Source organism: Mesocricetus auratus, unplaced genomic scaffold, assembly GCF_017639785.1.
Source record: "Mesocricetus auratus isolate SY011 unplaced genomic scaffold, BCM_Maur_2.0 Super-Scaffold_100008, whole genome shotgun sequence".
Lineage (NCBI taxonomy): Eukaryota > Metazoa > Chordata > Mammalia > Rodentia > Cricetidae > Mesocricetus > Mesocricetus auratus.
In genome coordinates this window covers 81,955,019-81,967,707 of record NW_024429192.1, presented here as the reverse complement: position 1 = coordinate 81,967,707, position 12,689 = coordinate 81,955,019, and the positions used below count along the sequence as shown (strand labels likewise).

Sequence of the window (12,689 nt, the reverse complement as noted above, 5' to 3'; positions counted from 1 at the left end):
CCACTGAACCATCTCCCTAGCCCCAGGCAGGTATATTTTCATTCTGCTTACGTACAGTTTAAAAAAAGCAAACCTAATTTTGGCAATGGTGTGGGATACCTGGGGAAATGGATTTGAGGAACAGTGGCCCCAGAAAAGTGGCCTACAATGTTCTGCAAGCACATTTTGTTCTGGGTTGAGGGTTTGTTTCTTAATTTGTCAAGATACTTCAAGTCTTACATTTAAAATTTGTGGGCCATGAAACATGTCATTTAAGTCTGACAGCCCTAAAGTTAACACTTGTGTTTCTGGTGGGAATGACAAAAAGCATGTCCACCTGGGTGCTACTGTGAAAGACAGACAGACAGACAGACAGACAGACAGACAGACAGACACACACACACACACACACACACACACACACACACACACACACACACACACACCCCTGTCTTGGAACATGGAATAAAAGCCAACAGCACTGCTGCTCTGTGCTCACATTGTAGGACTTGTTCATCAACCATTCAGGTGAGGAGAATTATGCATAAGTACAGGAGTGGGCTAGCAGCCAGCAGTATAGGGATTCCCTTGGGGTCTGGGAGGGAACAGCAATCACAGAAGGTTAGGTAGAAATTTACTCTCTAATACCTCAGGGTCAAAGATCAACACTCTAGCCTTACCCTTGCTAGGGTTATTAGAATTTGTAGGAGTAACTGAGTGTAAACTGGTAAGTTTTGCTACCCTGAAATCTGCCAAGGACAGGGGGGAGGACATCTGGAAAAACCTAGGATTCTGGAACAAAGGCTCGTGGAATCAGAGACTGAAGCAGGTCTGGTCCAGGTCTGGCCCCTGGAGACTACCTTGACTGTGACTATGATATCCCAAACGTTGAGTTTGTGGCCAACTCAAAGAGCTCAAAGACCCCTAGGCATATATAGATGTTCCCAGGGCTCTTAAGAAGTTTTTGTACATTTGCCACCTGGCTTTCCCTCCCCCATCCTGACCTGGGGCTTCAGGGTCTGTGGTCTCAAAGCTGAGTTCCAGACCCTAGAACGCCAGGCCTCTGCCAGGTCACAGAGAGCACGTGGAACACACTGTCTTAGATGTTCAGGACCTCCCCTGAGCCTGCACCCTCCCAAAGAACTAGGTCATTGTAACAGTTGTCAATAGGAGAAAAGCCATGTCTGAGAGGGAATTTCAAGAGTTTCAACTGAGGGCAGAAGACCCACCTTGAATGTGGGTGGCACACTTTCCATGGGCTGGGTGCCTGAACTGAATAAAAAGGAGAAGCTGACTGAGTACCAGCATCTATGTCTCCTGACTATCAATTAAGTGTAAGCAGTTGCCTTCCTCTGCTGCCACCATGCCTTCCTGCCATGAACTGTGACCTGTGAGCAGATCAAACCCTCCCTTCCTAAGGTCGCCATTGTCAGGGATTTTGTCACAGCAGTGAGACAACTAATCAATACAACTGATTTCACAGAGTATAAACCACTGAGGATGTAAGAAAGTCAAATAGAACAAGGTCATTTCTGGCTTACAAGTCACAGAAGGAACACAAGGAGGCCCTCGAGCAAGGAAGGGTTCCCTCTGCAAGAGAAACAAGTCATGTTATGGGAAACAGGGAAGCCACTGGTGAGTTTAGGCCAAAACCTAAGACAGTTGATCCTGTCAACATGAGACACACAGGACAGTGAAGGCCATCTCTGGGTATGTCTTTGAGAACTTCCAGGTGTGATTAGACTTCACAATGACGATGCAGTAAAACATGGGGAGTAAATTTGATTCTGAACAGCAAAGTAAGATTGTCTGGTGTGTCCTCAGACTGTGTGTGTATCCCTCAAAACTCACACATTGTTGTAGGTGGAGGTAGAGACTATGGGGGTAATTAGGGCAAGACAAGCTCATCTGGGGCCCCTAGGGTGGGGAGTATGGCCTCCTGAAAAGAGAAACTCTAAAGTCAGCTTGATCCTCACTCTTGTCACATGGAAGACTCAGTAAGGTGGCGGCTATCTGCACTGAGAAAGGAGACCTCACTAGACTAAAACCACACGAGCAACCATGATCTCAGAGGCTTTACCCATTTATTTATGCATGCCAGTTCTTATGCATCTCAGGCTGGCCTGAGCTGGCTTTGTAGCTCAAGATGATGCTGAGCTGCAATCCTCTTGCCCTCCTGTTTCTACCCTTCAGTGCCGGGGTTTACAGCCATGCACCACCCAGCCTGGTTTTCAGTCTGTGGTATTTTGCTGCAACAGCTCAGCTGACTAAGCCAAGTATCACAACTATGTCTACAACCAAATGATTTCAGTATTTTTTCCCAGCAAAAAGCCATATGCAGACTTAGTGAGCTTTTTGATTTTATTGAGCAACTTAATTATAAATACTTGAATAGAATTAGCAATTAGCATAAAAACACATTTTGGGTCAAAAGGGACACAAAGTGAGACCTACTGAGGATTTCACCATTGAGTGTGGTGGGCAGACACCATGGGGCTGACTGGAGTATCTGGGCCTGAACCCCCACAAATTGAGCCCAGGGGTCCCACTGACTGCACCTGCACTCAGAATGCCACACTGTGAGAAAGGCCTTTAGGTTCAAGTAACAGTTCATCCTGAAGCACCAGCTTCATTCTGCTTGTGACAAAATAAACCTCAGCCCCATCTTTTCATGAGGTGATACAAGGGAGTCAGTCACTAATCAGTCAATCTGGAAGGCTGGAACCATTCTCTCACCTTTTTGGGGTCCATGTTGAATTTCTTTCTTCCCATGGCTATTTGCTTGTTCCTCTGAGTAGTTTTACTATTGTTTTTAAACAATTAAACAAAAAACATTAGTGAGACCTTCCACAGAGTGCATCAGAATCACACCCCCCTGCTCCTTTTCCACCTCAGGTCAACCTAAGGCACACACAACAACAGTCTAGCAGAGCCCACCACCCTCCACAGCCCAGGCTGCTGCTGTGGCTTCTTTTCACGTACAGTAACACTTCTTCAGAAAGAATGGTGAAAAGCAGTGCTTTCTTTTTAAATATAGTTCCTCATGATACAGAAAGGTTAATTCAGAGTCCCAAGCCTACAAAGTTGGTGAGGACACAGAAGGCAGGGAGGAGGGACAGACAATTCCAAAGTCTCCCACTTCCCAGCCCAGCCCTTGCATCTGCTGGTGAGCTCAGCTATAAGGTGCCAAGAATAAAGAGGGTAAGCAACCTGAAAGTACAGTCATGAACACTTTACCTCTCCTCCACTGAAGTTAAGTTATCAATCTCTGTCATCACTTCTGCAATTTCATATTTCAGTCTCTGTCAAAAAAGAAGGAACTGTGTCATGGGGTATCTTAACTATCCTGTACTCAGAGGTTTAGAGACAGCTTGTCTTCCAGGCACAGCTTTCTCAAGGGCTCATATAAGCATTACAAAGCCATAACCCAATGCCAACATCAGTAAGGAGACTCAAGGTCAGAGGCAGCACAGCAGAAAAAACACACGCGAGCACACACATGCAGGCACACATACACTCACACATGCGTGCACACACACACATTCACAGTCCACTTCTCACCAGACACATGACAGGAGTCCACTAGGAAGACTCTGAAATACTAGTGTGAAAAGTCAAGAAGGAAGTAAAAAATATAAATGCATGTAAAGGCAAGTAGTGGATCCTTAGCTCACTCCACTGTAGTCACTACACACAACTGGAGGCATAGGCAGCCTGCATTCTCAGGAGAAGCTAGAACCCAGATGTATCTATGTTGATATCAGGATTGCCGATCAACAGTCTCATGATTGTCACTTCATATGAGATGAAACCCCATGGGGTAGAGAAATGGCTTGGAGGAACATGCACTACTCTCTTCCAGAGACACTAAATTCAATTCCCAGCATACACATCAGGTGGCTTACAACCCTCCAGGGGATCCCACCTCTCTGGCCTCTGTGGACACCAGCACTCATGTGCATAAACCCACACACATACACATAATTTAAAGTAATGATAAAATTGTAAGTGATAATTATGATTTTTTTAAAAGATGAAGCCCCAAGAACAAGGCCCAACTCAGAGACATCAGAAACAGAGGACAAGACCTCTTTAATTCTCACTGGTTGGCTTCCCCTCAGTAGCTTCACAGACTCCCTGAGCCTCAGACAGCATCCTTGGTGACAGAATGAAGTGGTCAGTGTTCAGGGACGTGTCCATATTATTGAGCAATATGGTCACTACTGTCCACATGGTATCCATTCTTAATTCTTTAGACAAAGGACTTCTCTGGGTTGCAGAATTTTCTAAGAATACAGGCTAACCTTGAGCCAAAGCTGCCACCAATTACCTCTCAAGTACAAAGTCATTTTATTCAGAACCCTATTGTGTGTGCCAACAAGTTCAGACTTAAACAAGTTCCTAGAAAGGAGTCATTGTCTAGGACAAGGCCTGCTCTACAGTAAGTGGCCTATGAGGCAACATTTACTTTGGCAATGACAATGACTAGGAAGCTTCTCAAAAACGGACACACGACTGACTTTCCTGAGGACCTGGGAGGCCTCTGAACTGTCTGTGAAGATCACAGACACCCAGTTCTGAAACTGTGGCTTCTTCACTCATTTCCTCTCCTGTGGTGCACTCCTTGCTCAGTCCTGGCCTCTGAGTCAAGTACACAAATGTGGGGAGGCAGTGTTTATTCATCTGTTTTATCTGTCTTTGTCTAAATTTGTCATTCTGTTCCTACTACTAAGTAGGCACCTTAGCATACAGCTAGAATCCAATATCTGCTTGTGTGTTCACTCAAAGGATACTGGACTGCCGTAAATGTAGCAGGCACCTATCTAAGTGCTTAAGATAGATAATGTACACAGATCATGTGTCAGGCTGTTGCCGCCATCTACTTGTAACTCTGGGGCCACAAGTCAACTACTGGGAATGCTGGTCCCACCATTGTGGTCTCTGCTCCAGGGCTTGTGCTGTCTGGGATGGAGTCTTTGCCTCCTCAGCCTGGAGAACTGCTACCTCCTGTCTTCATAGTTCTCACATTTTTCACATTTTCTTGAAGCTACCCTATTCAGTATTCCACACAAATTCAAGTTAAGACACTTGGCTGTTGTTGTTTTACCTCAATGTCATCAATAAGCTCCTTTTTTCTTCGACGAATGTCCAAAAGTTCTTCTCGCTCTTCTAATGACAGGTCTTCAGGCACTGAAAAGAAGAAGAGGAAGGAAGGAAGGCAGAAAGGCAGGAAGGAAGGAAGGAAGGAAGGCAGGAAGGAAGGAAGGAAGGAAGGAAGGAAGGAAGGAAGGAAGGAAGGAAGGGAGGAAGGAAGGAAGGAAGGCTAGTTAACAACTTCGGGGAAAACCGTTGAGGCTGTTGACTCCCTAAAGGAAGTGGGAAACTTCCCTAAAGGGAAACATAAGCTAAGGGATACCAACCACATCTGGGCACACCTCACCCCACCAAAACACTGGTTAGCCTGTCCAGAGTCTTACCACTGACCTTCCCACCCACATAGCTCTGATGAGAGGTTGATACAGTGGGGTACTCCTCTGTATCCCCTTGCAGCACTACAGATACCGGCCAACCAGCACCCCTGCTTGAGGTCTTCCTGCTGTACTCAGTTCTCAACTGTTTCTTAGCCTTTCACTCTCAACGTGCTACATTTATAACACATAAAACATGCACCAACCAGACACACCAAGCTAAGAAAGGTCAAAGTGGTTACACTTTGGGGAGTGAGAAATGCAGTGGGAAAGCAGCGTGATGCTGGCCTCCCACTAAAGTCCCACCACAAGCCTTATAGAACTATGGACTTGATTATGCATACCTAACTGATAGTGTAAAAAATGTGTGTCAAGCTCACTAGATTGTCTGGGGGTGGGGTGGGGACAGGACTTAAGGAGCATAAATGGGCACAGACACTTTGGGAAGAACTTGGGTACATCAGACAGCATCAAGGATGCACATGGCTTGCTCAGCAGCTTTAAGTATATACAGCAGGAAACTCTCCAGCAGTGTGGCAAGAAGTAGAATAATGTTGAAGAAGTACATTTTATAGATTGAAAACAAAGAAGTTAAACACCCATCCACATTATGTGCTGGAATCTCATACAAACGAGACAGTGAGAAAACTACAAAGAACAAACAGGTGATTTCAGGACACTTGTGTAGACATTAGATACATTCTCTTATGGACCACAAAAGCAAACAGTTAAATAAGATATTGTTTAGATATTGTCTTAGTTGTGTTCCCTGTTGCTGTGATAAAATGCCCTGACAAAAGTGCATTTGGTTCACAAATCCAATCCACTGCTGAGGGATGCCATGGAAGTTTGAACACACATCTGTAGTCAAGAGCAGAGAGCAATGAGTATGTGAACCATGCTAGTGCTCAGGCTGCTTCTTCGTTCACTAGGACTCCACCCATGAAGTGGTGCTACCCACACTCAGAGTAGGTCTTTCCCTCCTCGACCTAACAAAGAAAATCCATAAGCCAACATAATCTAGATAATTCGCAACTCAGAATTCTTTCCCAGATGATTCTAGATTATGCCAAGTCAACAATTAAAACTAATCAACATGGGACTAGAGAGATGGCTCAGTGGTTAAGAGCACTGGCTACTCTTCCAGAGGACTCCAGGCAGTTCCCAGCACCCACATGGCAGCTCAAAACTGTAACTCCAGCTCCAGAGGATCCAACTCAAATAGGCATACATGCAAGGAAAACACCAATTCACATTAAATAAAAATAACTTAAAAAATCACATCCATATAAATATATGTCATTCAATAGAACAATAAATATAGAGCTTTTAATAGGCATGCCCTCTAGGGAGGGAAGCAAGAGAATGGAGTCAAGGTGGGAAGCAGAATGTCATATTACTAATTTCCTCCTTCCTCTACTAGCTCTAAACTGAAACTGAATGACGCCTGAGCAATGTTCTTAGGCAAACTTCTATGCCAAGATACTATGAAGGAAAGAGTTACTAGACAGGATTATAAAACAACTAAGCCCCTCAAAACACCAAGAAGAGAGCCATTATTAACTCTGTGTTAAAATTGAGGCCAGAGGGATTAAATGGCTTTCCCTAGAGAAGAGACACTGAAGCAGCAGTTAAGAGCACTTGCTGCCCCATCAAGAGGCTCAGAGTTTGATACCAATGCCCTCATTAGGCAATTCACAAATGTCCATGACTCTGAATCCAAGGGGCCAGATGCCCCTTCTGGAATCTCTGGACAGATGCACTCACGTGCGGGTACACACACACACACACACACACACACATCTTTTTAAAAGAAATAATACCTGCAATACCATGTATCTGGTAAACAACATGAACACACACATCCAAGATGCTCAGCACATGCCAAACATCAAGCATGCCAAACAGATTTACAAGTTGTGCAGCATGCACTGGGCAAGACAAGGAGCGCCACAATGTCCCTGGAATCAGTCTTCCTTCTGCCTTGCAAAGTGCCAACTTCATCATGAAACTGGCTTCTACCCTGCTAGAACTAAGGCTCACTCCAGGGCTCCTCAAGCTTCCTCCTAGAAGGTCCTATAGAACATCTCCTTAATTCCCACTGGCCCAACATGTCTCCAGTCTCGGTTCACAGTAATCAGCAAAAGTAGAAGACATATCCAACACACACACAAAACATTCGAAGACAAGACATAAAAGGAGTCAAGAATTTATACTGTAGAAAGCCAGCACTGCCCAACACCCAGAAAGATGAAGCATAAGAAAGCACACACTTTTTATCTCTTCAAAGCTATTACTCTTACCACAAACATCTATTCAAACGAAAAGAGTATTTTTCGAAGCAGTCAGCCTCCAGAGTGCTATCAGCCTGATATCAGAAGAGTAAATGTACTCCAGTCTGTCAACCGCACAGATCAGCCTCCTAAAAGCAACCCCGAAGTAAACCTTTTCTTCTGCCGATTTCTTCAACACATGTGTACAAACAAGAGTCTGGGAAGAGAGCTGTAGACTTCAATCTTCTGCAAGACTGTTCTCCTAAGAAATTCTACCAACAGTCTTCCTCCTCCTGCCCTCCTGCCCTGGGAACCAAAGGGCCACCAAGAGTGAATAAAGACTTAAGAGTGAATAAAGATGACTAGTAACACCAGGGTGATTTCATTCTAAAGGCGCCAATGCTCCTCCAATTGTGAACATTCCACAGACTGCCTGAGTTTTTCTCTTCCTACAATGCCTGTCTTATCCTTTAAAGGCAATAAGGAACTAAACAATGAAGGACTGCTCGTTCATGGTAGCAGGAATTTCAACTAAAACCTGCTTTTCTAAAAAGAAAAAGAAAGAAAGAAAAAAGAGGGGGGCTGCCAAGATGGCCTAGTCAGTAAAATTACTTCCTGTCAAACCCAACTTGAGTTTGATCCCAGGACCCACATGGTGGAAAGAGAGAACTCACTCTTGCAAGTTGTTCTCTGACCTCCATACATACACCATGGCATGCACATGCATACACACACACATAAACTGTAATTTCAAAAAGGTAACTTTTGTCAGGTAAGATGACAGTGTTGCAGTTGCACAGGAAATACCCTTGTTTTCTAAAGAGTCATGCTCAAGTATTTTGGGGTATAAGACCATTATATCTAAATTTTACTCAGAAAGACTTCAGAAAAGAAAACTGAACAAACTAAGTTATTGAATCTATTTGGTTGATTATCAGTTCTACATTCAAAGTTTGAAACTTCTAGGCCAGGTGAGGGAGTTGGGCAAGCCTTTAATCCTAGCACTTAGGAGGTAACAGCAGGTAGATCTCTGTAAATTCAATACCTGGTTTCGATATCAAGTTCCATGCAAGCCATGACTATATGGTGAGACCCTGTCTATGGGGGAGTGGAGGAGAAAAAATTAAAATTCTAATAAAAAATGATCCATCCCCCCCAAAAAAAACCACTTGACCTTAAATGGCTAGTATCATCTCTTCTAGCAACATCTTTTTCTTGAGGGATTTGGCAGGAACAGGCATGAGAAAGAGCAGAACACTCTTCAGCACAGCACATTAAAAAGACTAGCAGGGCTGCAGCAGTGACCCAGTGTACATGCTAATACATGGGATAAAAGAGCGGGACACAATATTCCTGGACCCACCTCTGCACTGCTTCTGTCATTTCTCCACCTTGCCATGATGTCATGCTGCAGCAGCTCCCACAGTAACAGGGTCTGCTGACACACAGGCCATATCATGTGCTCAGGAACCATGTGTAGAGTGAAATGGCAGGCAATGCTTGGAGAAGACTCCCTGACTACCCAGACCTTCCCCAGTGACATACCAAGCTTTGATACAAGGCTTGGACTCACTTCCTGACATCTTGTACACTGTCACTTTGACTCTCTTAGCTTATGTGACACTCTTGGAAAAGGTGTCATAATGAAAAAATATTTCCTCCAACTTCAAATAAGAAAAAATGGCCTATCCTGGCAGTGTGGTCATGCCTTTATTCCCAGCACTGTAGAGGCAGAGGCAGGCAGATCTCTGTGAGTTCAATGGGAATTTGAGGACAGTCAGGGCTATATGGAGAAACCTTGTCTTGAAAATCTGAAAAAGAAAAAAAGAAAAAAGGCAATGGTGTTCATCCATCATGGTCTTTAACAGATGTAAGAGGTATTCAACAGAAGGAGTCACTCCTAACAGAAGCAATGCAAAGCAGTCTCTCTTCTGCTTTCTTTCCTGGCTGTAATACTGTGAGACAGCTTCACTGTGGAGGGCCTTGACATCATTTGTCTGTGAGCTGAATTTCCGGCAGAGGTGGGTGGGTGGGTGTGCCTGGTGTAAGGCTAAGGGAGTCATCTGACATGTTACTACTTCTCCTGAGTGTGATACCAACTTTAAGTCAGCCTCAAGGCAGTGAAGAACAGTCAACCAACAGTGCATTTCCTGAAATCACTGCTGGCTCAATGGAATCTCTGCTGGTGCTTGGAATGCTGCTCCCACATCTTTCACAAGTAGGACTGGGAGGCCTGCTGCAACTTCACAATGTTCTTTATGCCCTACTGAATGACAATATTCTACACAGACCTTTTTCTCGGGAGTCTCTGCTCTCTTGCTCAGTGTGTGGAGACATTACATGCTCAGCCAATGGTTAGGCTCATGGTACATGTGCACCTTTACTATCTACTGTGCATTTGTGCATACTTCTATTTTCTGTAACTTATTTTAGTGTCACTATTTCTTTACCAGTTTAGAAAGCTGTCAAACACCAGTTCATTGGATTAGAAGTAACCTGTTTGTGGTAAATCTTTCTGGGTGCTACTAATATAAATCCCTATGAGGATTAATCACCTCCCCAGTCCTTTCTTTCGTCTTTCCCTCATTTCCTTCCTTTTGTTTGTGATGCTGGGTATGGAAGTTACGGTCTTGTGCACAATAGACAGTTACCTACCACAGAACTATATCCCAGCCTAGTTTTGATCCTGTGTGTGTGTGTGTGTGTGTGTGTGTGTGTGTGTGTGTGTGTGTGTGTGTGTGTGTGTAGGGTTGGCAGGCACTGAGCTACACTCCCAACTCTTTATTTTGAGACAGTCTAAGTCAGCCAGGTAGCCCTTGAACTCACTCAGTTTTTAGGGTGGGTAGGCAAACATTGGAGATTGCTCAATTTATAACATTTCACCATATCCTACACCAAGGCCAGAGCATTAAATATGGAGGTATAGGTGTGAAGCACTTCCTCATGCTACCAGGGCAGTCAAGGCAGAGGAATAGGAGAACACTACCGAGCATGTCTGTACTGATAGCTTAATCTCAATGTGATTTAAAACAAGAGGACTCTTTGATGAATCTTCCCCCAGAATCACTGTGTTTATACGCAATGGCCATCCTTGCAGAACGAGGCACTGCGAAAACCACTGGTTTTGTTGTCAGGAGCAGGATGGGGAAGCCTGACAACCCCTGGGTACCACTGTCCTATCTCGCAACACCATGAGGCTGTGGAGCCATTCACCCCAAGATCCACTCACAAGAAAGTTTGAGATCTGCTGATCATGTCAAAGTACACCACACATAAATGCTGTAACACACAACTTTTTCATGTCAACAGGTATGTTAGGTAAACAAAATAGTGTTTTCCTGACACTGGCTTTCCAGGGTGAACAGTTCTGAGAGTGTACAACTCTGACCTGTGTTTCTCACATTTCATTTTGAATGGGGTGTGTGGTAGTAACATTTGGGTTAAGCTATTTTTAAGATATGGGGATTTGGGTTGTAGTTTTTTTGTTTTTTCATTTTATTCCAGCTCTGAATCTGCTATATCCATGGTCTCATTCCTGGTCAGGTTTGTCTCTATTCCTTGCTCTGAGTTCCTATTCCTAAAAATGCCTTTGACGTTGGGCATTGGTAGTGCACACCTTTAATCCCAGCACTTGGGAGGCAAAGGCAGGCAGATCTCTGTGAGTTGGAGGCCAGCTTGGCCTACAGAGTGAATTCCAGGACAGCCTCCAAAACAATACAGAGAAACCCTGTCTCAAAAAAAAAAAACTTTGAAGACTCCTGTCCATGTTTCACTGTCTTGCCTCAACCCCCTCTCTCATTTTTCCCTTTTCTCTACTAATATTACTATTTCTGAGTGTTGTAAATGCTGATTTTATGCAGTTGGTTAAGCTTTTAACACTTGAGGTTGTATTTCCTGTAGAAATTCTTATAATTTCCATTTTTCTTAAATGGATTTAAACTTCTCTCTTAGCGTGAATCATTAAACTATTTGTGCTTGTAAAATAATAATAATAATAATAATAAAGGCAATTAATGACTACAATGACTGGTCTGGCAGTAAAATTCTTTAAGTATGTTGGCTCTGACCACATGGAGACAGGGCTGAGTTCTTCATTTGCAGAATGAGGTGTTGTACAGAGTTGGTGACTTTTTTTTTTTTTTGGTTTTACTAGACAGGGTTTCTCTGTATTGTTTTGGAGGCTGTTGGTCTAGCCCGGCCTCCAACTCACAGAGATCCGCCTGCCTCTGCCTCCCGAGTGCTGGGATTAAAGGCATGCACCACCACCGCCCAGCAAGTTGGTGACTTCTAAGAAGTGACAGCACTGACAGCAGTCTATGATAGCGATGGCAGCAGGTATAGTTGCAAGAGTTTGGTCCAACTTCTAGACAGCAAACCTAAATGTTTTCACAAAGGAAAACAGGAAGGAAGGAAGGAAGGAAGGAAGGAAGGAAGGAAGGAAGGAAGGAAGGAAGGAAGGAAGGAAGGAAGGAAGGAAATCCTGTGCTTCTGCTGCTGGCACAGCTTCAGAGAAAACTCAGGACAAATTCATGTCCTGGACCAGTCCTTGCCTTTCTCAGGTACCTACCTCCCTCAAACGAAGATTTGTAAAAATCAAAGCATCATATGGTTCATGAAGTCTGCTGCCAGCCATAATGGGTAACTAAAATTGGACTTAAATTTTTGTCCAAAATGAGGGGGAAAGTAGACAAAATTTCAAATCTTGTAAAGTATCTTTCAGAAAAGAAGGTGAAACAGAACACTTTTCAGACAAAAAGACTTTTTAAAATAATTCATCTTTAGCAGATCTGCAGGTGGGTGGGCGAGGGGGTAGCAAGTGAAAATCTATACAAAACAATGTCAAGTGCTCAAAGGACAGCTGTGTGAGCAACGGTTTTCCAGCCCTGATACAAATCTCTTGAAAAGATTTACTGCTATTGTTGAAAACAAAAGCAAAAGGATTGCTGGTTTAGCAGTTACATAAAAGTAA

The 12,689-nt window shown here is 43.9% G+C and overlaps 1 protein-coding gene across 6 annotated transcripts in view; it reads right to left on the bottom strand.

The window, feature by feature from the left end:
* The window catches only part of Cyth3 (cytohesin 3), an 83,255-nt gene that overhangs the window by 16,342 nt on the left and 54,224 nt on the right, over positions 1-12,689 (bottom strand). For 5 of the 6 annotated variants that reach the window (XM_005079942.4, XM_021232940.2, XM_040751307.1 and 2 more), the window contains 3 exons: positions 5,087-5,169; positions 3,217-3,281; positions 2,716-2,782 (listed from right to left, as the gene is read on the bottom strand). The exons of the other annotated variant lie outside the window; for it this stretch is intronic. In XM_005079942.4, coding sequence (XP_005079999.1) covers positions 2,716-2,782; positions 3,217-3,281; positions 5,087-5,169 — 215 coding nt within the window. The remainder of the gene's footprint in view (positions 1-2,715; positions 2,783-3,216; positions 3,282-5,086; positions 5,170-12,689) is intronic. 6 annotated transcript variants of the gene reach the window in all.